This window comes from Thunnus thynnus, chromosome 16 (genome assembly GCF_963924715.1).
Source record: "Thunnus thynnus chromosome 16, fThuThy2.1, whole genome shotgun sequence".
Classification (NCBI taxonomy): Eukaryota; Metazoa; Chordata; class Actinopteri; order Scombriformes; family Scombridae; genus Thunnus; species Thunnus thynnus.
The window spans coordinates 1,317,072-1,343,354 of NC_089532.1; the positions used below are offsets into that span (position 1 = coordinate 1,317,072).

Here is a 26,283-nt window from a genome sequence, read left to right on the forward strand (position 1 = left end):
GATGCATTTGTATGTTAAACTTTATTTCCACGTCTCTTTCAGCATGAATCAAACATCTCCTGTCATCTGCAGTTTGGACACCAGAGGGCCTCATATGTCTGTCTGATGGTTTAACTTCATGAACAAATGTCAGAGGACAAGATGTAAAAATAACTATTCTTTATTGAGAAACACAAGAAAAACAGGTAATAAATACAGAAAAAAGGACAGAAGCAACATTTGACATCCAAATCTCATCAGAGGTTTCATTTATAGACACAGAAAATTGATATTTTAATATTTTTTTTAATAATTTCTTATAGTCTGGACATCTTGTTGGCAACCACAACAGAACCAGATTTCCCTAAAGCAGAATCAAAGAACCATACAGGCAGCCTTTTAACTACAAATCCTGTATTCTGTCATTCCTGCTGATCATTTTCTGAATCATCCATCAGGTTTTAGATTGATTTCCTTCCAGGCTGAAATTGGTTTCAACTCATTTCTATGAAAACTTGCAACTTGCAGAGACAAGAAACATTTGAAAGATAGTAATTTAAGTTGTTTTCCAAAATTAAAAACACTTTTGAAGCCTGAAATCTGTGGAGCTCGGCATGTGTCATGGAGGAAAAACCTAATTAATGTGCATGAATTAATAAAACATGCTCTGGAATTAACAGAATTTTTGCAGGATTTGATAAACAGAATATAAAGTACAGTTTAAGGCAAATGTACATCAGGATAATTACAACATTAACAAGGATGGAGCTTCAAAATTTAAAACAAAATTTTCCTGTTAATAAGTTGTTTTGATATTACAAATAAAAAGAAAAAAATGAAATGCAAATAGGCAATTTGAGAATTGTCAGTGTATTTTTGTTCATTTTCTAGAATTTCTTCTTGTAGACGACAAATAAGTTCAAGAGTTTAAATTTTTTCTGAGCTTTCAAATGTATCTCACAGATACGACCACCTATCATCACATGACCTAAGTGCCTTACTTAAGTCATGTGATAACTGAGCAAGAAGGCCATGCACGGTCAAAAGCTCTGGAAAAAGCTAGTAAGTGAACCTTGAATTTAGAGTATTTTGTGTTGTCAAGAATGAACCTCTGTGCACCAGTTTTATTTTTCTTGTTTGTCTGAAGAGGATTCAGGAAATAAACTGAAAAACACTAAAATAAAAGTGATTTTCATCTCAGTCTGTCAGGTGGAGACAAAAAAAAAGAAAAGAAAAAGATTTTAAAAGAAACATGTAACATTTAAGGAAATCTCCTTGTTCTCTCTCCTCCAGAATCAGATGGAAGAAGATCAGAAGATGGATTTCCTAAAACATGAGGAGACGACTTTGCAGGTAAAACCTCCGTCTTTGTTTTAACAGACATGTTAAGCGTTTGAAGATAAACATTATGGCATCACTGTGAGTCTGAAATCAGTCACTCGTTCACTAATCACTCTTGCAGTGCGCTGATGTCAACAAAACCTTTTGTTTTCTAAACACTAAAATGGATGAAATGGAGTTGGATCATAAGAATAAAAGACACAAACTTGGATTTAAGAAATGAAGTCTTTTTTAAATTTCACTTATATTTTAACTCAGATAACTTTGCATTCAAAAAGAAAAAACAACTGAAGACATTTGCTCGTAGTTACAACTAGTAACTTATAATTATGACATGTATATCTCTTCAGTACGAACTTATGTCTCATAATTATGAGATAAAAATCTTGTATTTGTATAACACAAGATCACAAAGACACTCTGGATCTCATGATTGCAAGATGCAGATCAATTCTTGCAATTATGAAATAGTTTTCTCGCAATTATGAGCTGCATGTTTTAATTACAAGATACAAGATCTTGTAATTATTAGTCAAGAATTAAGCACCATAATCATAACACAGAAATCTGATAATAGGGAGAAAACTATTTTGTAATTACCAAATTTTAATTCTATAATTATGACATGATGTGATTATGACATACATATCTTGTAATTACAAGATATGTATCTTATAATTATGAAATTGTTTTCTTGTAATCGTGATGTAGGGACCATAAAATTCTGAGAAAACTATCAGTAATTTATTTTTTATTTTACAAGTCTGTTAATTTTATACTAATTTCTAGGAGATTTGCAGGTATTTAACGGTTAATATTTAGGACATTTTACATAGAAGTTGGTTTAATTTGGTACAAATTATTTAAAAAAGACTTTGGTTTAGTTGGTAAGTGTCAGTTCATTGTAATTGGATTCATAATTTGCAAAGCTTCTTAATAAATCAGATTCTTAACAATTCTTTAACTGACAGAAATTACTTCATTGTGTAGTTTTGTGTCAAACTACATATTAGTATATTAGGTTGTTTCCTAAAAACTCTATAATGAGCACATTTCCTGTATTCTACCAAATTACATAACCCTTTCAGAGAAATGTCCAAAGAATTAACAATTACACAGCAGCTACTTTTAGGAAACTATTGAAAAAAAACCTAATATGCTAATATATCATTTGATTAATGAAATTACACACTGAAAAGCATTTTTGCAAGTGAACAAGTACATATGAACCCAAATACAATGAGTGGGCACGCACCAAACTAAACTGCACCACTTTCTCTGTAAAATGTCCTAAATATTTACCATTAAATACCTGCAAATTACTCAGGAAAGTCAAATAAAATGAAGGGACCTGTAAAATAAAGCCTTACCAAACTAACTTATAATTTCAATACAATTATAATATCTTTATTTCATATTTATGAGATGCAAGATGTCTAATTATGAGATAAGGATAGAATTCTGAGAAAATTAATGATTTTGTAATTACAATATCTCTCAAATCATTTCATATTTACAAGATATGGCTTGCGTAATTGTGATGAAGTCAAGAATCTCATAAATGTTATTAACAATTATAAAATTGTTTTCTTATAATTATGATAGAGTGGTTGCATAAATACAAGAAAACTATCTTATAATTACAGTATCTTTATTTCATAATTACAAGAAAATGTCTCCAGGTTTTTTTGTTTGTTTGGTGAATGAAATGTGCTTCTGTACTTGACTCCGATTAATAGAAATTTAACACTCATTTAGAGCAGAGTTTTTTTTCCATAATTATTAAGCATCTATTTCATATAAATTAGCTTCTCTGCTTCAGCCAATTACATGAAAGCTGATTGTGATCCCCTTAATTAAAAAAAAAGAGCGTGCTGTTATGCAAGATAATGTGATCCAAGATTAACAAAACAATCCAAGGTAGCAGAGTTAGCATTAGTAAAAATCTATTTTGCTGGCTAACGTGATGTTAGCAATGTTTTTACAAGCTGTAACCTAGTTTTTGCACTTTAGGTATCTAGTACGTCATACTGTAATGATATAAGCTGTAATAAATCTGATAACAGAATCAGACACACTGTCAGTGGACTGCACAGTGAAGAGTGAGCGATTTTATTTTTACTGTTCTATGCTGATGATGATTGGTTGTATGGTGATTTCCCAACATCTCCCTCATTAAATAGAAAAATGGTTTGTGGTGTATATGTGTGACTTTCTATGTTGTTTGACTTTTATGTACATGTGTTTTCATGTGTATGTATCGGTGGGTACATGTGTACAGTATATATACAGAGTGTGTTCTCTTCCACTACTATGTGAGGACCTGTTGTTTTACCTGCAAACTGAGGACTTTTTGGAAAGTGAGGACATTTTGTCTGGTCCTAACATTTTCATAAGGTTGTTTAAGGGTTAAGACTTGGTTTGTATTATGTCAGTGAGGCTTCTCACATGTATATCTGTACAAACTCATACTTCTGTTACTGTGAGGACCTGTTTCTCTACCTTCAAAGTCAGGATAATTAGTCCAGTCCTCACATCTTCTGAGTGTTTGAGGGCTCAGACTTTGTTTTATAGGGAGGTTAAAGTTAGAGGCCAGGTAATGTCAACAAGGGTCCTCACAAGTGTAGAAGTACAAACTTGTGTGTGTTTGTGTTCTCAGTTGTTCTCGGTGAAATCTCGGCAGATGCCTCGGACCAGCTGCGGGATTAACTCGGCGAGGCCAGTGAACTCTCTGGTGAAGAAGGTGTGGTTGTCCTTCGGCTCCGATGACATAGATCTGAGGTCATCCATCGGTGCCCAGGCCACGCCCACCGAGTAGATGGTGATGCCTGGTGATTGGTGGCACAGGAGAAATGCGGGAGGGGTTAGAGGTCAGGTACACATACTGAACACCGACTGCTTGTATTCCATCTCTGTTTCAACACACACACACCTTGTTTCTGTGCAGCCATCGCCGGGCCTCTGACATCATCATATGATTGGCCGTCTGTCACCACGACGAGGAAGTTGCGGCCCGGTCCTGTCCGCCTAGAAAAACAAAAACATTTTATTTACTATTAATGTTGGTGAATAAATGCTTGTTTCCATCCACTGCTGTTGTGTAAATATTAGCAGATAAACAGCAGGTGGTGCTAATTCTCCAGTCGGTGCCATTAAACCGTTGCAGAAGAAGAAGACACGATGAGATGACGTCATTAAAAGAGCAACAGTCAAAGCTCAAATGATGGAAAACATGATGGAAATATGACATTTCTGTTAGTGTCATGTATTGATTTGAGGAAGGTTACAGTCTCCTCATCATCACTCTGCACAGATCTGATGTTTTCAGTGACGTTTAAGTCACATGATCCATGTATGTTATCATTTATTCACAAAGTCTGTTTGCATTTGATTTTTATCCACACAACTACTTTACACCTGAGACGAGGAAAATGCACTTATTTTATCATTAATTAATTTTAGGGGTTGGGAGATGACTAACATGATATTGTGTTCTTTGTTTCTTTTAAACAGACTTTTATCTTTGCTTTTTTTCTTGTAAAACATTGCAGAATTTGACCTCAAGCTTTTAAGAAATAATTTAGATAAATTACTCTGAGAAGGAAACTTTGCTCTTTGGGTAACTGGTCACAAATAGTAGACATACAAAACCTGTGACGAGCACCAGCAAGTTGACATTGCTAGCTTGTGTATCAATACTGTATGTACTATCAATAAATCCCATGAAAAGACCAAACAATGTGTTATTCTATCTCTTAATACTTCATTTACTTCCCTACTCTGTCTGTGGCTCTCTGCTCCAAGCCCATTGGTTCCTATTGAAGACTTTAAAAACAGCTCACATATATATTGTTTCATTTTTGATTTGAGATTGTAAATGTTAAGGAGCTAAAATAATGTGTACAATATTGTGGCTTAAGATAGATTGGGAATAATGCATTTTTGGAGACGTTAATCTTATAGCCTGATACTACTCCGAATCTTTGCAGGGTCCACATTATAACTGACATTGATTTTGTAGGGTCCGAAATGTACAATAATACATCGTCTGCGTATAACAACACCTTATGTTCGGTTAATTCCTGTGCACTCTTTTACGGCTTGATAGCGAGTGCGAATAGCAGAGGCGACAGAGGGCAGACCTGTCTAACGGAACAGCTAAGGTGGAAGTAACTAGAACTGATGTTGTCTGTATTGAGGCCTGAGGTTGAGCAATAACAATAACCTAACAAAGGAAGTAAATTTAGGACCAAATCCAAACTTTGACATTGTTGAAAAGAGATCATTCTATTTCACCCTGTCAAAGGCTTTCTGTCCTAAGACAGCTGATCACTGTAGTTTTTATTGCATTCGTTTGGGACTATTTTCAAATGAATTGATTCAACATTTAGTGCTCTAGTGAGTATTTCTGGCAACAGGACGGTGAATTTGGGATCACTTAATTTTCTGTTTGGGTTAAGAAAAACACAGAACATCCCCAGCCTTACCCTGTAACTATTAAAGACTAGTTGGGTGTTTTGTGAAGGAAATAACTGAGTAAAATACAACACTCCTCTATCAGCTGACTGCGTAGGCGTGGTCTTACCTGAACAGGTTCTGGGTGGTGTAGCTGATGGCGCCTCCGGTGGCTGTTCCTCCACTCATGTAGGGGATCCTCTTCAAAGCAGTGACGACATCCTCTTTGTTGGAGTATTCGGACAGACCGAACTCCAGCCTCTGGTCGTAGGTGAACTGCACCGCACCTGCAACACCAACGCACACAGTCTGTCAGCCAATTAGCTCATCAATCAATCAGGTAATCAATCAATGAATCATTTGTATCCAGAGAAGCTGACCAATGTGAGATCCCACATCTGAGATGTCGAAGCCTCTGGCGATTCCTGCCAGGAACTCCAGAACCAGCTGGAAGTTTCCCTCGCCGACGCTGGACGAACCGTCGATAAGGAACCCGATGTTGACTGAGTTATAGCAGGTTTTACCTAAAAACACACACATACACAAACACACACGTTTACCTTACACTTAAATATATCAGTGGGTCCAAGTTAAGCTCTGTGGGCTGTACTTTAAAACCAAAGTAAAAGTTTACTGAAATCTACTCAGCTCTGCAACGACTGATTTTACATTTAATTCTGTGGTCTTCTAATGAACACAGATATTCTTTTAATTGGAAAGTATTCATTAGTCATTCTAGCTGACATTGTGGTTATGGGTGATGTGCTATTGTGTGTAACTTCATGTTATCTATCCTGTAATTTTTTGTATCGTTTGTACTATATTTATTCTGTATTATTCTTTATCCTTTGTATTATGTTTTTTTTTGACTGGTACTGTTTGTCATTGTGCTGTAATATGTCAACTCTGGTACAATGCATCAAATGGCAACATTTATGTTTAAAACTGTACATGGTCCCTTTCAAATAAAATAAAGAAAAAAAATCATTATGGAATCTTTAATCTACAATCTCCCTTTTTTTTCCCCCACTGACATTTCAAAGACGCAATAACATATACGAACACACGCTAGCAACACAGACTGACTAAACATGGCGGACCTCCTTAAACGTTCCAAAGCGTGGATCCACTTCACCAAAGTCAATGAAACATCTGGAAAATTAGATATTTGCTTCTCAAGATACTCATGATGAAGAGGGGAACAACAAGTCCCTTTCTCAAACATTTATCTACCATCTATCATGTTAAGGTAAGAACTTGTGGTGTTTCTAATATCTTCAGAAAGATGTCATGTGCACTGTGTGGTCCAGTAACCTGGTAAAAGTGTCATAGCTGTTTTGTTGCTGCACATGACTTTTTAAAACTTACCTTACCAAACAAACTACCTAAAAAGATTTAAAAAGGAACATCTAGTCTGTGAAAACTGAACTGTTTCTCCAAAACATCAACTTTTCATGAGTTAATAAAAACAGGTTTTATGCTTTGTGACTTCGTGAACACATTTCCCAGATAATACGATGAGTTTTTAAATGGTTTATTTTTTAGTTGTTGAATTATGAGAATTTTCTGGATCCATATCTTTATGTAATCTTTCATTTTATCTTTATAAATTCAAAATAATCAAATTTGGAGTTACATAGTCAGGGTCATTCAAAATAATATTATATTATGTCTCTTATATGTATGTACAGTACACCTGCATGCTTCTAGATAATCTAATATCAGCTTTATTGATTGCATTACTCCTTCAGCCCCTGAAAGTCTGTGGAGTTTCATTTGTGTAAAAGTTTACAGTTAAAATATATTTTTAGTCTTTAGGTCATATTGAGATTTATGTCCTGTTGTGGACTGTTTGTATAGTAATTAAGTGACATAATGAGCTGAACTGAGTGTAGAGGATGACAGACAGACAGGTGTAGATGTGTCTTACTGCACAGCAGACTGTCCAGCGAGCAGAGTCTCTGACTGAGAGGTTTGACATGTTTGGTGGTGCTGAACCAGCTGGGGATCATATAACTGAAGAAACCGTTATCTTTACACACGGCCTGCAGGAGGAGAGACGACATGGTTTCATCTCAAAAACACTTCATAACTAAACCAGCAGCTGAGGTTCATCTTTACACATCCAGATATATGTAAAGAAAGTGGTCACCTTCTTCATGAAGTCTTTGTCTCGCACCATGGTGAGCTCCTCGGGCGCCGGCTTGGCCACAGACACCAGGAACACGTTGATGCCGGACTCTCTGGCCAACATGGCCGCCTGCTCCAGGTCGTCAGACGGCCAGCCGTCAATCAGCACCATCATCACCCGGGGGTGACCCCGCCTCCCCCCGTTCTCCTGGGTGAAGAAGGTCTCCGCCGTGTGCATGATGGCCTTACCTGAAGAGGCAGGGCGAGTTTATTTAAACAGCACACGTCAAACACTTAAAGGATCATTCTGACACTTTTCTATATTTTTCTTCTTGTAAACAATAAACTGATCTACTAACAAGTGTTGTGTGTTAAACATATAGATAAATAAATCCAGTGTTTTAAGAACCTGTGTGAGAGGTAATGAGAAACACACATTGTCTTATTAATCCCAATGCTGATTTAAACTTATGTTAACCAAGTATGTTTTATATGCCTTGTTCAATTGATAAGTGATATCGAAAGGTCATGTCCTTTGCTTGCCACTGTCGCTGTTAACAGGACGAGTTATGCAATAATAGGTAGAAGTAAAAGTTCACTGTTTTCTGAGTATTGTGTCTGCAGATGCATGAGCAAGGAGTAGAAGGCAAAAAGTTCAAAGCGCGCATAAGCGTGTCTGCAGGTGCATAAGCGCACCTGCCAAGGATGTGGTTAGATAGGTGGATTAAGAGCATATAGAAAACCAGATTGAACCAGACTACGGGAGACAAAAATAACTTTAAGCGTGGGGGGTGAATTGGGGTAAAAAGTGAAGAAGGAAGAAAGCTCCTTTTCTAAGAAATGATAGACAAAGAGCCAATTGGGGTCCAAACAATAGATACACTCAGAAAAGGGGGTGAAAACGAGGTATAAAATGCTCTGGCACGTAGACAAAAGCTCAGAACACAGGGCGCTTTGCCAAATGCAGGTTTTTCTGTAAAGTGTTCTCCGAAGATCTTCGATAAATAAATTCTGCTGCTACAAAGACATTACTCGACTGTGGTTTCGTTCTTCTCGCATCAACCAACTCGGGGAGGGTGCCTGAAAGGTTCCCTCAACACCTGCAACAAGACTGTTTATATTACATGTCATATTAACAGTTTTAACATTAAAAATCCTACATATCCCATGAGTCTTAGCCTGCTGTACTATCTTTGTGAGGACATTTTCTCTGGTCTTCACTTCTTTAACAGGCTGTTTGAAGGTTTTAGGGTTGAGGTTTGAAGCTCTGCTGTGCATTGTGAGAGTAAACAAGTACAATATAAAGTACAAACATGTGTGATTGTGTATATATATATATAATACCTGTGTTGGTGTTTCCTCCCAGGAACGCCAGCTCCTTGATGGCAAACAGCAGCTCTTTAGGCTGCGTGTAGTTGGTCAGTAAGAACTCTGTTCTGGGAGAATCACTGCAAACACAAAGTCATGTTTCAATCACTTCAAAGCACATAAATCTGACAAACATTGATTAATATTGACATTCATTGACATTAAACCTAAACCCAGTAATGGAAGAAGTATTAAGATACTTTACTGCAGTAAAAGTACCAATACAGCAAAGTAAAAATACTCCATTACAAGTAAAAGTCCTGCATGAAAAATCCTCCTACAGTAAAAGTACATAAGTATTATGAGCTTGATGTAGTTAAAGTATTGCAGTAAAAGTACATAAGTATTATGAGCTTGATGTAGTTAAAGTATTGCAGTAAAAGTACATAAGTATTATGAGCTTGATGTAGTTAAAGTGTTGCAGTAAAAGTACATAAGTATTATGAGCTTGATGTAGTTAAAGTATTGCAGTAAAAGTACATAAGTATTATGAGCTTGATGTAGTTAAAGTATTGCAGTAAAATCTTTGTGGTGACACTACAAAACAAAGAAATCCCACAGATACTTCACTTTTTAATTTTTTCTTCTCCTTTGTGAAAAACAAAAATACGTTTCAGAATTAAAGTCTAATTTCTTTCTTTTATGTTAAAGAATAAAAACAAGCCACATTTTTACTTTTGATACTTCAATAAAGCTCAAACAAAAAAACTTTTAAAGACTTTTACAAGCATTTCCCTTTACTTGAAACATTTTCCAACATGTTCTGTTTATTTTGACCTCATTAGCGATATTAAATAGTTAGTTAATTATTCATTAATTGTAAAGAAGCCATAGTGTGTGTGTGTGTGTGTGTGTGTGTGTGTGTGTGTGTGCGTGTGTGTGTGTCTGACCTGGACTGCACCAGGCCTATATGCGGTCCTGTTGGTCCGACTCTCAACATTGCCGTCAGTTTGGCAACAAAGTTCTTCTGCAGGTTGAAGCGTCGCTGCCCGATGTTGTTACTGCTGTCGATCACCATGGCGATGTCCATCTGACAGTCTGCACGCACACACACACACACACACACACACACACACACACACACACACACACACACACACACACACACACACACACACAGAGATGAACACATGATGAACTACTTTTTATATGAACTTATTTCTTTTAATCTGCACTTTCATCTGTTTGATGCTTCAGTGCTGTTTCATACACAATAGAAATAAAAGTATTATTATTATTATTATTGTTGTGTTGGGGGAGATAAAAAGGGAAGAAGAGAGAAAAAAAAGACAATAAATAATTATTTACTCCTGATTTTATTCAAGCATGAAAACAGTAAACGGTAATCAAAAACACACACAGAGCACCTTTATTTCCTCCTGTCAGAGCTTTCTTCACTGACGGCTTCTTCAGTGGTTTCTTTGCTGCAATAAAACACACACACACACACACACACACACACACACACACATGCACACACGCACACACACACGCACGCAGAGGTCAGCTGAGGTAACAGTCGTCACGCTCCGGTCGTGTCGGGAAGTTTGAAGTTTCAGGACAAACGCACATTAACATCCTGACAGCAACAGGAAGAGTCTGTTTACTTTCACCTTATTTACATTTTGAGCTAAAAATATGATTATTATTATTACAGTAACAGAACAACAGAACGACTGTATATCGTAGTTTCAGGTCATTCTGCAGGTCATCAGTCTCAGTCTGGTACAATAAACTGTGGAATGAATTGTTTCTCTTTTTTAAATTATCTTTAGTTTATAAATGTTTATGAGTGTTAAGTGTTAATCTGCTGTTTATTCTCTCAGTTGATTAATTGTTTAGTCTATGAAATGTTTAAAAATTGTGAGAAAATTGCATTCATAAATTCTCAGAAGTCTTCAGTTTGTTTTGTGTGACTGAGACGTTAAATTTACTGTCATATGTGACAAAGAGAAACAGCAAACATTCACTGGAACTGTACATTTTTGGCATTTTTGCTTGAAAAATGACTGAAACAATTTTTTGATTATGAAAATAGTTGCCAATTAATTTTCTGTCAATCAACTAATCGATGAATAGTTTCAGCGCTAATTATTATTATGTTTATTACCAGAGATGCACTGATACTGATATCAGTGACAACATTAGTTTAATAAATAGCAGCTCAGTAAATTTATATCTATGTTTCTGTTTGTTAGGAAATCAATGTTTGAGTCAATCCTGATGTTGTTATACAAAGACAGATGTTAAAATTAAATCAATAAATGACACATTATTCCCAGATGAGCAGAGAAAGCTGCAGATTTATGAGCAAAGATCCTCACAAGGTCTCATTAGTCTGGGAAATATAAAAACATTATGTTTCTTTTGTGACTTTTCTCTAATTTCAGCTTTATTTCATTGCAATTCTGTAAAGTTTTGCCTCCTCAGGCTGTTAAAAGACAGATATGACCTGGAAATATTTATTATAATATCACATTTGTGTCGGTAATAATGTGACTGCAGGTCTTCAGCAGGAAAGAGACGATATTTAACACCTCTGGACAGGAAGTTTAACACTTTTTAATTGCTTCAAAGAACTTTTTTTTTTTATAATTGAGGTGTGCAGTTACCTGGTTGTGCAGCTGCAGGCAGAGCTGTGGTGCTGATCTCACCAGTCAACTCCAGTGGAACATTAACTGGTTCTGGAAACACAAATACACACAGAGAGTCCAGTAATTAGTGACGAGACAGAATTTAAAAGTGTTTCAGCAGAATAATCCAGTGTGATAAATATTACAAAATGATCATACTGTCAGTCTTCTCTAGTATGTTTCTTTATTAGACGATATAAATATAATTTACACATTTCTGAAGATACAAATATACAAATATATACTTGATATAAGTTTGATGTCACTTGTTGATTTAAATTAAGATGTCTATCTTCATCTTCAACAATCTTTATGTTGTGTTACTGTGTGATGTTCTTTACAACTGTGTTATTATGAGTAACTACCTTTTTAAAACGTTGCCAGATTGTCTCTTTAATTAATTATATTATTTTTATATATAATTAAGATCATACAGTAAGAAAAGAAAATCATTTAAATGTAAAGCTGCATTAAGTGATGTTTGGCATCCAGGAACATATACAGAATATAACAGGTTCAGACTCCCACCACTATTTACTGCAAAACAACTGAGTAAGTGGACATTGAGTTGAGATTATTTTGTTTCTTCTTATTTTCTTCTTCTTCTTCTTTTAAGAAAACACTGACGACAAGAGTCTTAAAATCTGCTCAGAAAAAACAAAGTTTTAACGCCTGCAGAACCACGACGACTCAGCAAACTCCATCCACTGATGAAGACCATGTGATACTGATGAAAGCTCCGGGACAAGCTTACGTGGACATGGGTTGAATTTCTTTGTCAAAGAAACACATGTTGTTTCCTTTAGAACAACGTCTGTAACTTCTGAGATTAATCAGAGGTTGTGATTCGTTATTTTCATTTGTGGTTAATATCTTGATTTATTATTTTATCTATAAAACATCAGAAAATATTGAATTTTGTTCCACCAACAGTCCAGATAGAGAGAAAAAAAGGCAAATCCTCACATTAGAGAAGCAGAAACTAGAGAACTATCCATATTTTTGCTCATTAAATTACTTAAACGACTAATCAGTTTATTGACTAATTGTTCCAACACTTGATGAATCATTGAGATATTATAATGAACGGACTGGAACTGATCCACAGTCCTTCCTGTAATTTCACTGTCTGACAATAAAGAAAATAAATGAATCATCAAACCAGTCAGTAAATGCACCTACTGGTGAGGCTGAAGGAGGCGGTCCAGTGGGACAAGGCCTGTGATTGGATGCCGTTGGCGTAGGAGCTCATGTAGTTGTGTCGTCCCTGCAGCCTGTTGACCCTGACGGAGCCGCCGGAAGGTCCAACAAGCCCCCTGAAGAGACGAGACACTAAATTATTAAACTTTTCTTTAAAATTCAAGCAGGTTTAGCTACAATCGCAGATCTTCTTAGTTGCTCAACTCTGCAGCGAAGGAATGACTTTAACTCAGTTTAGCAACAAAAAAAATAGATTCTTGTTTGAACAAGAATCTTAATGTGCTGATTTGAATTAAAAACAGTTCTTAGATTTATGGCTGAATGTTTTAAGTTTTGGCCAAGTCTTGTAAAGAAATAATGTAGAGAGAAACGTCCTGGTTGAATAAAGGTCAAATAAAACTTAAAAAACAGTCAGTCGGTGGTCCAAAATGGGTGAAGAAGAGTTAATACTGTTATAAATATGATCAATACTTCAGTTATTCAGTATACAGTTGCAGGAAGATTACAGCTATACAGTATTTAATGGAAGTAAGGCAACAGTTCTGCCTTCAAGCTGTTAAAACTTTCAGGATTAAATTACAACTGAGTGTCATCAGCGTAAAGTTTCATACGTACAAATATCAGTGCACACTGTCAATCTCTCCTGGAAAACATTCATGATATTACAGTTGGTTGTTCAAATGAAAAGTAACATAAGTAGGTGCAATTGTGCAGTTGAAAAGGTGGTTTAAGATGCTGTTGGATCATCAGGAAAGCCGAATAAAAGTGGGCCAAATATTGAGCCTTGTGGGACACCACGCGTCATTATAGTCGAGATTTTCTCATCTGTTCTAAAGGTACAGCGGAAAGAAAACCACTTTAAAGCTGTAGTTTGTAGTAAAATGATATGATCAATTATAATAATATGAGAATATTGAGATTTCAAAGTCTGCAATCATTCAGATATAATTTGTTATTCAAAGCCGTTTCTGTTCTGTAGTCCTTTCAAAAGCCTGATTGAAAATGATTAAATATATTTCACCCTGACAACCACTTTATAACGAGTTAAATGTGAGAGTCAGACATCAGAGAAAAGTGTTTCAAACATAAACAGACTCAAGACAGACAGGAAGATGAGACAGAAAAAGGACTGAAGGAAGGATCCCGAGGGAGCCGAGTCGATGTCGTTCAGAGTTTTTCCTCTCGGGGCCCCGGAGGCCCTCTGCAGAGGGAGGACGAGGTCATTCAGGGTTGAGAGCTTAATCCTTCGGTCCTCCACATTCCTTCATGGTGTTGGTGTTTTGTTGAGGTTCAGCACACAGCAGGACTCATGCTGCTCATTATTAGGTCACATCTGCAGCTGCAGGCGGCAGCAGAACAGAGTGTTTGATTCCGACATGTCTCCAAATCTGCTGTTCACCAAACTCCACCCAACCTGCTCCAAACCTGCGTAACTCCGGACTGTGTATTATACTCCCAGTATTGTAGTATTGTAGTAGTACTGTATTACTGCACAGTGTGAGTAGTTGGCAGGTGGTCATGTAGGGAGCTGAGATGTCAATCAATAATCTATGTTAATCAATGACCTGATATCATGTGACCGAGGTTCCATACTTGATGACAGCTGATCCATCTACAGCTGAAACCGTGGAACGAAGCTGCTAACTGGAGATTATTGTGTCAGACTATTATCTCCAAAAATCTAATTTCACACTCAGCTGTTTATGTTTTAACTAACATGATGTCAAAGAACATTAAACTGAACTGAAATGCATCGTTTCTTTTTGCTTTTTTCATCTTACGTGTCTTATTTACATTATATTATTATATTTATATTATTCATATTATTTATATTACACATACATAACAGTATATACTTCATCATATTATTATTATGTATATTATACTTATTATTCATACCTGCACTAATGGACTTCCTTTGCATAATTCCCTTGTATAGCCAAAGGTGATGTAATGTATATATTGTATATAGATTTTTAATGTCACTGCTCTAATTTCTTTAATCTCTTATTTCTTATTAATTTCATTCTAGTTGGTTATCTGTATTTTTCTTTCTGTCTCTGTGCTGCTGCAAGTCAATTTATTTTGTTTTGTTCTGTCATAAAACAACCTCACAGGACTCACGGAGGTTAATCGAGGGCAACCGGACCTGTCTGTAGAAACCTGAAGACTTCAGTTCTAAGTTATTCTAACCAGAACTCAGATGACTGAGAATCTGCACATATTCACCAAGAAAACAAAGAAAAGAAGACAAATAATTCAAACCATTAATATAAAAAACGAACGTGCAGAAACACCAAAAACCCACTAAATAAAACAAACTTTAAATAGAATGTAACCCAAACAAAGTGTTCTGCATAAAACTGAAGAATGACAGGATAAAAACATTAAAAGTTCAAATAAATGATTTTCTTGGATTTCCACCTGCAGGATTAATAAAGTCTTATATCACATCTTATCTTGCGGGATACTGGCTGCTGACAGACAGGAAGGAAGCAAAGAAAATAAACAAAAAAAACATTTGGGAGGCGATGGCTTCAGTTTGGTGAAAACGTAGAGAGAAAAGTAAGGAATTGTTTGAATATACAAACAAAAGTCGTACCTGTGCAAAGCGGCTCCACAGACGGAGGAGACGGAGGCGTAGACACCCGTCCCGAACACCGACACCCTCCACTGGGTGCAGTCCGGAGGACATAACACCACCACGCCGTCCTCCATCAGGTCGGCTCCACGGGTCCCGCAGGTCACCGGGTAGGGCACTGATCAACGAGCACAACAGCGTTAATCTCTCTCTTCCTTCTTCTTTGACATTAGTTTTTAGTTTATTTGTGATTTTTCAGAGCTCATGATGTGGTTTTTGTTTTTCATTTATATGTTACAGCAAAATATTAAAGAGTTCGTACAACAAAATAATTCTATCAACTTTATAAGCTGCAGTGTTGCTTCATGTGACATAATTTCTGGTGATTTCTGCTGCCTCGATTTTATCACAAAAAAAACCCAATAAAAATATTCTTCTCAATATTTTGGGCTTTTGGGCAAAACTCTAATTAGCTGAATTAACTTAGACTGAAATGTCACAACAACTATTAGATGAGTTGTTGTGAAATTTGGTTCATAATGACTTTTCATCTAATGTCATCTATCCAATACTTTGGTTAATGCACAAAAGCCCACAGAGCGAGATCAATACTGTCCAATAGTCCACTGCGATCCACAAAAGTCAACCTGAAAGTCAGAGGATCACCAGAGTCAGTCGGAACATGAATGTGGGAACCAGATTTCACAACAATCCATCCAATAGTTACTGAGATATTTCAGTCTGGAGTTAAGTGTCGGACTCAGCACTCGACACCTCTGGAGCTAAACCGCTAACGTGGATAAAAAGCTAATGAATATGACGTGAAACTGAAATGAAGGTTTGTTATTGCCAACGTATCGCCATGGTGATAATGCTCTCAGATGGTCTTTAGCGCTGTTCATCTGTCATTGATATAATAAAATAACACACAGAGCACCTTTAAAGGATAAAAATGACTCAAAGAAACTGGGAGGAATCAACGAGATTGACGACAGGGAATAAAAAGGTTTTCTGTTACATAACTCTATTCATGAGAGAGCCGGTAATTTATTGAAATACAGTCAGAATAACAGATCTGCTCTTTGAAAAGAGTGACAGAGGATAAAAGGAGCTTTTCATCTGTTCCCTCTATTAGAGAAAGAGCAGCTGCTGCGTGCTTAGTTTAAAATTTCAGACATTTTTATGATTCAGGCTCAATATAAACACGGGGGGGGGGAGTTCTAAGGATCAACAACAAGTCAAACAGGGAGGTTTCCAGTTACCTCCACCGGTCCAGAGACACCGAGTGACGGCCTTTGAAAACCTCAGAAATAATTCATCAAAGAGAAGAAGAAGAAGAAGAAGAAGGAGCACACACAAAGCTCTTCACTGGCAGATTAGGTCACATTCACAGGGAGCTCAGCAGATACATCATTATTATTATTATTATTATCCTCATTTGTATCACAGTAACATATCAGTCATCAACACCGGCTAGTTTACCAGGAAATCACTGATTCTGACGCCCAAAGTGGAAAAATGATCCTATTATTATCTTATATTGTGTTGCAGAAATGCAGAAATGTTTTCTGATTTCATTTTTTCTCAGTTTGACAGACGGACGGGTGACATTCAGGACTCACCGCTGGATTCTGAGCCGAACGTTGAGGAGAGCAGAAAGAAAAGGCCTGCAGAGAGAAAGAGAGGGATCACATTAATCTGTCATCAAATATACAAGACTGACTGAAAGAAGGAAAGAAAGAAAGAAAAACAGAGAGAAATGAAAGTATTGGTTGACAAAGTCAGTAGACTGTCAGCAAACTGTAAAGCAGGTGATTCACACTGTCCTCCTAATAGAATAGAATAGAATAGAATAGAATAGAATAGAATAAAGCAGTGTACCTGTCACAGGCAGCAGGACGGACAGCTGAAACATTTCTGCACCTGAAAAACACAAACTGACCTCAGTTTACTGTGAAAAACACTAAATATTTAACATAAAGACGATCATACATGGACGTTATTTTTTATTCAGTTTATAATAAACTCAAGTGATTCATGACTGGATCTTTATCAATGTGAAAAAACAAAACAAAACACAGATATTGTGACAGAACTGAGTTTAAGATCAGAATAGTCTGGACGTGGACACATGAAGCTTCGTCTTTAACACTTTCTGTCTTGTTTCTGCCACCGCGAGTCTCCAGTGGTACACAGGAAGTCTCCAGTCACAGTCTGTTACAGTTTGGGGAAACATCACTATGAAAGCGATTAATCCTCTCAGTTGTATAATAATTTCTGTGAAGTTATTGTATTGAATTTTCTATTTCATAAACCTTTGGGTTTTTTTATAAATACAAAAGTAGGTCAGACTGATGTTTTCTGTCTTCCAGTGAAATCTAAGATCTGTCTCAGGTTGCTGTAAATCTTGTTTTTTACCATCAGAGGATCACAAGTTATTGAAATATGATTTGCAGCAACTGTTTTTGTGAGCAACAACTCTAATTTAGATCATTTTGTCCTCTCTACAGATCTTCCAAACTGTGATCAGATGAAATGTTGCAACTGTAAATATTTATAAGAGCGTGAGGGGAAAAGGTCTTAGTTTGACTGACTTGTGGTTGTTGTTGTTTGTGTAGTTTGTCATATTTTTAATATTAATGCAGTTCTGAACATTAGAAAGTTCTTTCAGATTTGGGGGATTCACGTCCTTCAAACCAGTAAAATAAAGTTTTCCATCTCAATTAGCAAATACATACTTAAAGTTTTTGCAGAGGAGGTGCAGTGTTTGGTTTATATAGATTATGAAGTTAATATCTGTTATAATACCAAAGTGTTTCATTTTAAACTCACTTATGAAACGGCAAATAGATTGAAGTATATCTAGTATTTATTTTCTTAAGATGTCAAAATTACCAGTGAGCTCTGTTAGGTGTTTTAAGTGAAGACTCTGGCTTGGTTAAATATAGATAAATATAAGTATATCATCAGCATATAGATATATATACATGCAACATGTTTTGTGTTGTTTTATCTGTAACTATTCCAGATGTTACTGTCTGATGTTATTGATGTTATTTTTGTGCAAGTAAAACTGACAAATGAAAGGAGACGAGGAGCATCTCTGCCTTGTTTCATGTCTAATGGGGAAAGTCACTAAACTGGTCAATAAATCTGTTTTTATACATTATACTGTGAATTCAGACAGTGAACCAGATAGTAAACTATTCATCAGCAAACAGGCAGTAAACCAGTAAATCCAGTCAATCAGCCAGAAAGCCAAATCATATCCATGAGACATGATCATAATATGAACCAGTCAGTACACATGATACAGGAATAATGGTACAAAACCAGTTTGTTAAGCAGACATGCAATGGGCGTCAACAGTTACTGTAATTCAGTAGACCAGTCAGCCACAAACTGCTAATCACTTAAATGGCCAGTCAATATGTAAACCAGTCAGTTAACAGGTTAACAGACACAGTAAACAATATAAACCAGTCAGTAAACAGGTTAACGGACAAAATAAACAATATAAACCAGTCGGTAAACAGGTTAACGAACGAAGTAAACAATATAAACCAGTCAATTAATTATTGGACAGCCAGTAAACAAATCAGCCAATTAGTGAACCAATAACAAAGCAGTCAGTAAATTAGTTCATACACATGATATAGGAATAATCTGTACGAAAACAGTCAGCAAGGTAGTAAACCTCTTATCCAGTTAGACAATTGCTCAAACAATGGGTAAACCAGGCAGTAAACAATTAAACTGGTCCTCCAACTCAACCATGAACTGCTGTTTGTCTGTTAAACCAGTAAACAGACAAACAGCCAGTCAGTAAACAATATGTAAACAAGTAATTGGACAGTCAGTAAACCAATCAGCCAGTTAGTGAATGCGTTATCATAATTCAACCAGTCAGTAAACAGTTAAACGAGACCAGGCGGCTAGTAAAGAGTCAACGCAGTAAACTGGTATAGTCACTGAAACAGTCAGTCAGCAGGTAAACCAGCTAACAGACAAGTAAATACACATAATACGGGAAGAAACTGTATGAGACCAGTTAGTTAACAAGCCAGCAAACCGTGCAAGGAATGGGTAAACCAGTCAGTAAACGGTTAAACGAGACCAGGCAGCTAGTAAAGAGTCAACGCAGTAAACTGGTATAGTCACTGAAGCAGTCAGTCAGCAGGTAACCCAGCTAACGGCCAATTAAATACGCATAATACGGGAACAAACTGTATGAGACCAGTAAACAAGCCTGCAAACCATGCAAGGAATGGGTAAACCAGTCAGTAAACCAGGCAGGAAATAGTCAACTAATAAAGAATGAGTCGAGTCATGAAGTCAACAGTTAACTCAGCAAACCAGTCAGTCATAAACTATCTGGGACTAAATCCGCCAGTCAACAGACAGAAAAAGTCAGTCAGTAAAAAATATGTAAACCAGTAATTGGACAGTCAGTAAACCAATCAACCAGTCTGTAAACACATTAATACACACGATACATGAATAAACCAGGCAGTAAACCAGGCAGGAAATAGTCAACTAATAAAGAATGAGTCGAGTCATGAGGTCAACAGTTAACTCATCAAACCAGTCAGTCATAAACTATCTGGAACTAAATCTGCCAGTCAACAGACAGACAGACTGACAAAGTCAGTCAGTAAACAGTCAACCAATCAATCCAATCAGCCAGTTAGTGAACAATCACAATCAGTGAAACAGCCCATCAGTAAACGAGTTGGCAGCAGGAGGACAGAAAACAACCATGAACAGCAGCTCCCTCTGCTCGAGTGTAATCAGTCAGTCAGTTAACCGTCTGTGATGAGAACATTCATTCAACCAGTCAACCAGTCAGTCAACCAGTCAGTCAGTGAACCGGTCAGTCAGTAAGCAGCTCTGTGCAAAGAAAGCAGTAAACTCAGTCTTACTGACTGTTTCTCTTCAGCAGACGTCTCTCTGGAAAACTGTTGAGAGTTTATTCCCTGGAAGCAGCAGGCGGTAAGCTGGTGATGCTGAGCTGGTGTCGATCGCCCAGCGAGAGAGAGTCAGCCCTTTAAATAAGCTCACGCTCGCACACACACACACACACACACACATACACACACACACCTTACAGCTCTGACATCAGAGGAAGAGGTGGGAGGGGCCTCAGTCACAGGTCAACCTGAGAGAGAGAGAGAGAGAGAGAGAGAGAGAGACAGAGAGAGAGAGACAGAGACAGAGACAGAGAGAGAGAGAGAGAGAGAGAGAGACAGAGAGACAGAGACAGAGAGAGAGACAGAGAGAGAGACAGAGAGAGAGAGAGACAGAGAGAGAGAGACAGAAAGAGAGAGACAGAGAGAGAGCAAGAGAGAGAGAGAGAGAGAGAGAGAGACAGAGAGAGAGAGAGAGACAGACAGAGAGAGAGAGAGAGAGAGAGAGAGAGAGAGAGAGAGAGAGAGAGAGAGAGAGAGACAGAGAGAGAGAGAGGAGAAGGGAACGAACACCAGAAGAAAAACTGATCACATCCACTGATTGTAACGATTGTACAATAGTCATTTTTTTATCATTTTTATTGTTTGTTAATAGTTAAGTCAGCATAATGAACACATGTGTTCATTTATTCCACTATAACTAAACATTCACAGTGTCACAACATTACAACTAAGCCAATAAAATACGTTTTATAGTACAACTGACAGTAAAACATAATAAAAATAATAATAAATCTAACTTTATTTGCACATCTATACTGCAAAGAAAGATCAATAATACTTCTTAATAATTATGGAGATATGAAGTATGTTAGACTAGTTCATTGAGAAAGATACGAGGTAGATAATCTATCCTCACCTGCCTTTGTCTGATAACTGTGGAAGTGAATAGAATAGAAAAGTCAATTTTGCTTATAAAGCACATTTAAAAATAACCCACGTCAGCCAAACTGCTGCGCAGACCAGAGCAGGAAGCTAAAATCACAAATACAAGAAGCACTGACACAAACAAGCAGGCTCACAGCTGGTGGCACAAACACACAACACATGGAAATCACAGAGACGAATAACAGCCACGTCACGACGATTCACACGCTAGTGAACAAAAGTCAGTTTTCAGCCTGGACTCAAAAGAGTGGATGGAGGAGGTAGATCTGATCTGATAGGGTCAGCTGATCTGAGGGACCTGGCTGCAGCGTTCTGGACCAGTTGCAGGCGGGACAGGGACGACTGACTAATCCCAGTATCCCAGTACGCAGGGAGCTGCAGTAGTCCAAGCAGGAGGACGTAAAGGTGTGGATCACCTTCTCGAGATCTTTGACAGAGATTAACGGATGAACTTTGTCAACAGCATTAACTTGATTCTTAAACTTAAAGGCAAATCAAATATCACACCGAGGTTTTTGACAAGCGTGGACAGAATAGAACAGAATAGAAATTAAAAGAGCGAAGTGAAAACACTTGTAATTTGTATCACAGCAGCAGTAACATGGTTGTGAATAAGGAGGGAGACCTGGATGATCTGTTATTTTCTATAAATATATTTGTAGTTGTGTATCTATTTTATATTATTCCCATTCTTGAGGATGGAAGGATGATTCTGTTTATTCAAAAATGAACAAAAAGCCAATAAACATACTTTTCGGGGAAAAAAAGGGCAAAGTGGAACAGAAATGAATATAAAACAGAAAATAAATGTTGATAAAACATTAGAATAAAATACAATATTTCGATATTGTATAGAATATGAAGGGGTCCTACTCATGTTCCATGTGGGTTCCCATCATCTTCACACTGAACAACCACTAAATCAAAGTCTGTTGCTCTTTAAAATCAGATTTGAATTGACAGTTTGAACAGTTTGAACAGTCGACAGTGTTGTACGAGTCCAACATTATGGACTTTGAGTTGTGGATATTAAAGTTAAAGTTGGAAACGTTCAAGAATTAATCAGAGAGCTGCTCACAGTTGGCAACGCTTGTTTCAGTCATTAATATTCGATTCGGATAAACAATATTTAAGTTAATTCATGTCGGGTGTGACAGTGGTCTCAGAGTTCAGACATGTAATATAGAAGCTTCAAGTCTCGCTCTACATTTCCTGTCTATCTCTCAACTGTAAAAAATTAATTTAAGTCAAATATGCTAAAAAATGTTAACTTTCGAGTCCGAGTCATCAGATAAACCTGTTACAGAGAAGCAGCTTTGCAGGTCGTGTTGCAGGATGTTTGAGCTCATTAACTTTTCATTCAGTTTATATTTATATTTATAAAAACATGATCAGATTTTATTGGATTATTGACTGATTACCTCTCAGAGAACATACAGACTTGAAGCTTCGATGTAAACGGGGTCGCACGTCGCCGTGAGGTGATGTTTTCATGGCTGTTTGTTCGGACAGCTCTGTAAACGAGACTCTACTCAACTGAAGGGAGAAAAATGAGAAAACAACAATGACACAAAAGGATGTGGAGGATCTGAGATGAGTTGACATATAAGTCACGTATATCATCTGCCGTCACTGAATCCTCCGGTCGTTTTGTTTCCTGATGATGATGTCATGGCGTCACGATGAAGCCTGAGGGTCGATCTGGAGGTCAAAACAGCGAATCTCCCATTTTATGTTTCTCCTACTGGGTCAGAGGTCACACTGACTAAATTTCTCCCTGATGAAGGCTCAAATGTGTCGAAATCCACACAACAACATTTACAAGTGAGATTTAATCTGACAGATATCTTCTCTATTGATCATTGAGTCTATAAAATGTCAGAAAACAGTGAAAAAGTCCCAGAGTTAAAGTTTACGTGTTTAAATGTCTTATTTTGTCTGGCAGTCAAAAACCCAAAGATATTCACTTTAAGTATGTTGAAGAAAAGTGTTAAATTATCACGTTTGAAAAGTTCTGGCTTTTTAAAATTTTTATAAAAACATGACTAAAATGATTCTTCAATTATGAAAATACTTGCTGATTAATTTTCTGTCGATCAACTAACTGATTAATTGACTAAATGTTGCAGCTCTTCTCTGATCTGAACTAGCTTATTCCTGAATGTAGCGTAACCAGCGGCTAACGTTAGCAAGCCAGCTAAGAACATGTAAATAAGAGAAGTTTGTAGTTATCTGGAGTCATTTGGGATTAAATTTGTGTCATAATTATTTCATAAACTTTCCCAAGAATCAAACAAAACATTTTTTATTGAAAGTGAATTAAAAAACAATTGAAACAAACAAAAAATCCACATCTCCAGCCCCGACACCAAGCTAGCATGTAGCGGACCAGTCTGTTTACACCTGGTTTTAAAATGTGTCGGCTGATCAGGTCACAAGTGAACATCACTAAACACAACTGTAAACGACCACCAAGACGCATTGTGATCCGATCACTCAAACCACTTGTCGAGGTGGTCTGGGAGGCGTTTGACCACGTATCTTTTGTAGTTTAAACGCTAATGCGTCATGACGCGTCCCCGCCAAGGACGTAAAATACATCATCGCTGCAGGATGTGGTGATTGTTTTAACGCCAACGCCAAATGACTTTGTCTTGCCAACCTCAACAGTTGGAATAGTCTGTACATGTAGATTAGCTCTTGAGACGTTTTTGTTTTATTAGCTCTGGCGTAACAAATCTGGCGACACACTGATGTAATAACGCTGGACTCTTTGACCTTCTAGCAGAAGTAACGAATCTGAACACAAGTGGTCAGCTGGACAGACACAGGTGTGAACAGCATCTCAGAGACCAAACTACAAGGCGGCTAACAAGTTGACCCCCGAACTGTCCAAGTAACAGAGTGTTACTGGGATTATAACTCTAATCTCAAACTGTAATCCCTTACATGAATCAGGATGCCTTCTTGACGCTTCTCTCTGAAGGTATTTTGGGTAAATCCAGATCTGGAGGCAGACCCAGAACACAGGAGGGAAAAGACTTGAGAACACATCAGGATCACCTGATAGAGTTGGAGGACGTCTGGGCTTCTTCACCACAGTCCAGACCCTGATAATTAAACTGCATTTTTACTGATTGTGTAGAAGCACGTGAGGTTGACAGACTTCAAAAAACAATTGGATTTTTGTTGGGTGCAGCCTTCAAAAACAGAAAAAAAAAAACAAGGAAATGGTTCAAAACCTTCAATCCACATCTTGGAAAACAAATATTCGATCTGGTTTGAGGTTTCGGTCACGTGTCGCCGTCTCAGCCTGCAGCCGCAGGACTCTTCACGTCAGCCTCCTTCTGTCACCTGCAAGGCTTCTGGTCATTGTGGCGGCCGGGCGGAGCTCAGGGTCGGCTCGGTAATGTTACCGCTGAGAGGAGCGTACCTGTGTGCAGGTACACAGGCCGACCGGGCGGCAGCCGCCAGGAATTCAAAGCTTGGCCGGCTCCCAGCATGCAGCTGGTAAAATAAGAAGGGTGAAGAAAATGTCTCGGGGAGGAATGTAACCGGAGCGAAGGAGAACATTTAGAGCAGGTTTTACATGTAGATACACAGATAAATAGATAGAAGGATAGATATGAAATATAAATGTAAACTGGACTCTAAGCTAAAGATAAATTGTGTCAGATGGAAAATCAACTCATTTTTTGGATTAACTGAAATAATCTCAGTTCTTGTTTTTTTTTTCTTGACTTGTGTCTCAGCTTCCATGTGATAATTATATTATATATATTATATATTTGACTGAAAGCTCTGTAGCTTTCCTGATCTGATTTGATGATTATTATTATTTCTGTCATTACAGGCTTTCATCTCTCAGAGGAAGAGAACACGTCATTTTTATTAAAAGCAGTAGTTGTTCTACTGTTGGAGTTTTCAGTAGACGTGAGGACAGAATTCAGAATCATGTTTATTGTAGGTTTGCACATACAAGGAATTTGCCTTGTTGTTGTCGTGCAGAACAGACAAATAAACACAAAATACTATAATCATAAATAATATAAAAAGAAAGAAATTTACAATATAAAATATTCTAATATATATTGTAAGTGAGAAGAGTTACTGCAGGTTTAAATATTAAATTGAAGCGAAACAAATGAAATGTACAAAATATTGATCAGGAATATGCAAATGTAAGTATATGCAGTGTGTAATTAATAATAATGTAAAAGCAATGTAAATACTTTAACATCCAACTTTCCTCCAAAAATACAGTTTTATATCCATCATGAATCTTCATACAAACAAAACTTCGAGTTGAAGTGACATTTATTTATGTTGTATTATCACAGAATTATACCAACTATCTAACTTTCCAAATGTAATGTTCATCAGTTGCTACTGAAATGTGTCCATTATGAATTTTTAAATAACAAAATAACATCATCAGAATGACAGTCAGTGAGTCTGAACACTGTTATTGTGATCAGCTGGCACTAAACTGTTCTCTGTAATTAGCACTAAACACAAAGTACAGCTGATGGGATGATATTAGTTTTGCAGGTATTTGCTCATAAATCAAAGTATTGGACACATTTTTCCAGATGTTGGCGCTCGATGAAAGATCAGGGAAACACTAAAGATAAAACAATTCATCCTCTGAGGAGCATGAATGTCTGAACAAAGTTTAATGAGATGAAATAGTTGTGGAGATATCTGGACTATCTCTGGACGGAGCAGCAGACATCTCCGT

At 37.1% G+C, this 26,283-nt stretch overlaps 1 protein-coding gene across 2 annotated transcripts; it reads right to left on the minus strand.

The window, feature by feature from the left end:
• Positions 1–144: 144 nt before the first annotated feature.
• coch (coagulation factor C homolog, cochlin (Limulus polyphemus)) lies at positions 145–21,405 on the minus strand. 2 transcript variants are annotated; one of them, XM_067615115.1, is made up of 15 exons: positions 20,614–21,405; positions 17,569–17,610; positions 17,310–17,354; positions 15,709–15,865; positions 13,089–13,222; positions 11,886–11,957; positions 10,641–10,697; positions 10,164–10,311; positions 9,250–9,353; positions 7,928–8,154; positions 7,706–7,820; positions 6,156–6,299; positions 5,906–6,062; positions 4,253–4,347; positions 145–4,148 (listed from the first exon to the last, which is right to left on the minus strand). In XM_067615115.1, exons 2-15 carry the CDS (start codon positions 17,600–17,602, stop codon positions 3,976–3,978), a joined length of 1,662 nt encoding a protein of 553 aa, XP_067471216.1. In that variant the 5' UTR covers positions 17,603–17,610; positions 20,614–21,405; the 3' UTR covers positions 145–3,975. The 2 variants fall into 2 exon arrangements, with proteins under 2 accessions (XP_067471216.1, XP_067471217.1); XM_067615116.1 differs by having other exon boundaries at positions 20,610–21,405.
• Between the last annotated feature and the right edge of the window lie 4,878 nt (positions 21,406–26,283).